At 40.4% G+C, this 3,625-nt stretch overlaps 1 protein-coding gene across 2 annotated transcripts in view; it reads left to right on the top strand.

Moving 5' to 3' along the window:
- The window catches only part of tmx1 (thioredoxin-related transmembrane protein 1), a 6,242-nt gene extending 3,235 nt beyond the window's left edge, over positions 1-3,007 (top strand). The window contains exons 5-8 of one of the 2 annotated variants that reach the window (XM_046062344.1): positions 615-660; positions 1,715-1,816; positions 1,912-1,978; positions 2,125-3,007. In XM_046062344.1, coding sequence (XP_045918300.1) covers positions 615-660; positions 1,715-1,816; positions 1,912-1,978; positions 2,125-2,381 — 472 coding nt within the window. In that variant the 3' untranslated portion in view covers positions 2,382-3,007. The remainder of the gene's footprint in view (positions 1-614; positions 661-1,714; positions 1,817-1,911; positions 1,979-2,124) is intronic. The other variant, XM_046062345.1, reaches the window with a different exon arrangement.
- The last annotated feature ends 618 nt before the right edge of the window (positions 3,008-3,625 follow it).

Raw genomic sequence — 3,625 nt, forward strand, 5'->3', positions numbered from 1 at the left:
TGTCAGTGTGTAAGATTTCCATAGAAAATGTTGGTAGGGATGAAACAACACACTGCTTCTAAAAGTGACTGAAATGTTTGTGTTCCAGCTGTAAGGATGGCGTCTTCCGGAAGTACCAGGGAGCTCGCACTAAAGAGGACTTCCTCAGCTTCATTGATGAGCAGAAATGGAAAGCAGTGGAGCCAGTTTCCTCTTGGTTGGGGCCATCTTCGTTTCTGTGAGTTTATAGTCATGATAATGAGAGGGGGCGTCAGGATTTTCCATTCCCCTTGAAACATTATATTATATATATTTGGATTGCCCAGCCGTAAGCATACAGTCTTTTACTACTTTCAGCTTTCCACAGTAATACCAAAAAAGTACTTTCTAATCATAGTGTTGTGACAGCTTTGTATCATGGTTGTATTTCTTTTTGAAATAACAGAAAACAATATCAGATACCTGCCTGTTAGTTCTTTTCTTATAACAGTTCTGTTGGTTTAAAATAAGAACCACAAACATCCCCCCTCCTGTCCCCTCCTTGTTGTTTTTTGTGTGTTCAGGCTTTGTAGTGATGTTACAGTTTGACAGAATTGTATTAAATTACATGCTGTCATTTCCTCCCCTTTTGGCAGAATGAATTCGATGTCTGCTTTGTTCAAGCTCTCCATGTTTATCCGGGTAAGTGCGGATTTCACTTTTGGTAGTGCTGACTGTCGACCATGTAGGTTATTATTTGTAGGAAGGTATTTATTTAATTTTGTGAAAACTGCCTGAGGAAATCTAACTGGTGTCTAACTGGGGTGTGTGTGTGTGTGTGTGTGTGTGTGTGTGTATATATATGTATGTATATATATATAAAAACACCAGGCAGTTTTCACAAAATTAGTTTTACAAATAACTAATCGCATAACGTCATTCATAACAGCATCAGGTAGTGTGATTTTTATGAAACATATAACGTTTTTTAATGCCACTGGCTGAGACAAAAAAAATAATCAAGTGTCTTGACTTACTAACATTACTGTTTTGCACATGCATTTATAAGAGAAGCATTCACTGCTTTTACAAAACACAAAAAGTGGATTAACGCCACTCTCTCCTGCCGAGTCCAAGCATCACTGGCAGTAGCTGCCAGAGTTTCTTTCTACAGGCTAAGTTTCATGTTGCTGTGCTGCTTTAGCAGATGCTTTAATACAATGGTCACGGTTGAAAGCTTTTTGCTGGTCGCACAAAGTGATTCCAACTGCATGTCATCCCCTCTCTCTCTATCACTGCCAATACAGACAAAAAATGCCTGCAGTCTGATTGTCAGACTATTGTATTGGTTTTTTTCATCATTGATTAATCTGTTGATTATTTTCTTGATTAATCATTCAGTAGTTTGGTCTATAAAATGTCAATTGTGAATAGTGTTTGTCGATGTTTCCCAAAGCCCCATATGACATCCCTAAATTTCTTGCTTTGTCCACAACCCAAAGATATTCAGTTTACTGTCATAAAGGAGTGAAAAAAATGACTCAACTGATTAAACGATTATTCAAATAATTAGCAGTTAATTTAATACTCATCTGTAGCAGCTCTATTTTAATTTTAGTTTAATGTCATCATAATTTTACAAGCAACATTTATTTAACAGTCAACAAAGTTTTAAAGGTCTTTTGCACTCTGTTTTTGCTATTATTGACAGCTGTCTGTTTACAGCCTCAAGTAAAAATGTTTTTGTGTTTTCCAGCGTTGTCATAACTATATGACAGAGCATCTGGGGATTCCTGTTTGGGGGTCTTACGTCATCTTTGGCTTGGCCACTCTGTTCTCTGGCCTTGCACTGGGACTGGTGAGAACTCTAGTGAATGCTCCTATGGTGTGCACATTAAGTTCAAACACATACATTACCTGTAAATTAATGGTATTTTTGTTTTGTCTTGACAGTTGCTGGTGTTCATCGCAGATTTTGTCTTCCCCTCGCGGCGATTTTCTTCTCCGGATTACTACCAGAGTGAGTTTCACTTACTAGCCCTTATACTTTTATCTTATATTCACAAATGGAGATACAGACACAGATTATTCATTAACCAGTAGTCAGGTTTTGTTTGTAACTGGTTTTACGAGTGGTCACTCACTGTTCTAAATGTTATTCTGCAGAAAAACAGACAATGCAGCAGCAGAGGTTGCTCCAACGACAAGAGGATGAACATGAGGCCGATGGTGAGGAAGACGATGATGAAGAGGATGACGAGCAGGATGGCGACCAGGATGATGTCTGGAGTAGGAGAAGAGGATCTCCAGAGGGCCGTCCAGAACCTAAGGGACAGGCGTTGTCCGATGAAGCTTTGAGGAAGAGGGTGGTGAGCAAACGTGAGGAGGAGGAGGAGGAGGAGGAGGATGAGGAGGACACTTAGAGAGTCACGTGGCCCCTACTCGTTTGAGAAGAGCGCCGTGTAGTCATCAGAGTGGGAGGAGCATTGGTCCTGAGCAGCAGTGTTTACAGCAGGGAGCCCTAAACTTCCCCCTAACCTCCTCTCTTGCTCCTCCTCCTCCTCTGGGCTCCCAGAAACACCTCACTTCTTTTCTTCTCCTTCCCTTGTTTTCAACAGGAGCGCTTTAGACTCTAACCATCTGAGCAGCAGGCTCCACCTGGAAAAAGCAAAAACACTCCTGACACCTGTTTTCACTTGTGGAAACAAATTGCCTGGCTGAGGTTTAGGTATGAAGTGCAGCAGAGATGGAATTTGCAATGTTGTTTATGCTATGCATCGTTTTTTAAAGATGTGTGTTATGTGTTTATCTCAGAATTATTACACAAGGCTTGCGTTTGAAGTTTATATTGTAAAATTTTATTATTACTATAGCTAATGTATACATCCAGTTGGTTATGTTGCATATATTTTACAAACCTTGACAGTTCAACCCAATGTAACAGTGTTCACACACCATTCCACATTCAGCTCATAATGGAGAAAAGAGGGAAAAGAAATGGCCTCAAGTGTTACAGTTACTTTTGAAATTAAAGTGGTTACTGTGGTAACAGCAAGTGCGGTTTAATACTACAGCATACACTTGTTGAGTAGCTGCTTTGTCAGATAATAACTGCAACCGCTATCTGATTTCATGCTGCACAAGTAGTTTTCCACACAACCGCAGGACACAGTAAAGTTTTGTATCTTGCTGAGAAGTTGGAGGTGTGCCTATCATCTGCCGCTCTTCATCCAAGAGCGCTCTCTAGCCTTTTTCAAAAATAGTTCCTAGTAAATTACTGGGATAAACATTTTTAAGCTCTGCTGGTGATTTCTTTACTATTCACACATGCAGCCTCATTTAGGAACATTTCAGTCTTGCGCCTTTTCACACGTCATTGCAGTGCTGGAATAGATGGAGCGAGGGACGGTCCAGCAGATGGTGGTAATGCAACGCACATGGATGCCAGCCACCATAAAACTCAACAGAAGCAGAAGATGGGAGATGGCCAGATGTACGTGTACATGACGATGGCAGAGCTGTAAGACGTCTAATTATTTTCAGGAACATGGCGGGTGAGGAGCTGTTTTTCTATTTCTGAATCTGTCAGGATTCCAGACAATCTTAAGAACTAAGCTTTGTTGCAAACAAAATAATTTGTACTTGTTGACCAAAACCCCCGCAAAAG

The sequence above is a fragment of the Micropterus dolomieu genome, linkage group LG11 (assembly GCF_021292245.1).
Source record: "Micropterus dolomieu isolate WLL.071019.BEF.003 ecotype Adirondacks linkage group LG11, ASM2129224v1, whole genome shotgun sequence".
Lineage (NCBI taxonomy): Eukaryota > Metazoa > Chordata > Actinopteri > Centrarchiformes > Centrarchidae > Micropterus > Micropterus dolomieu.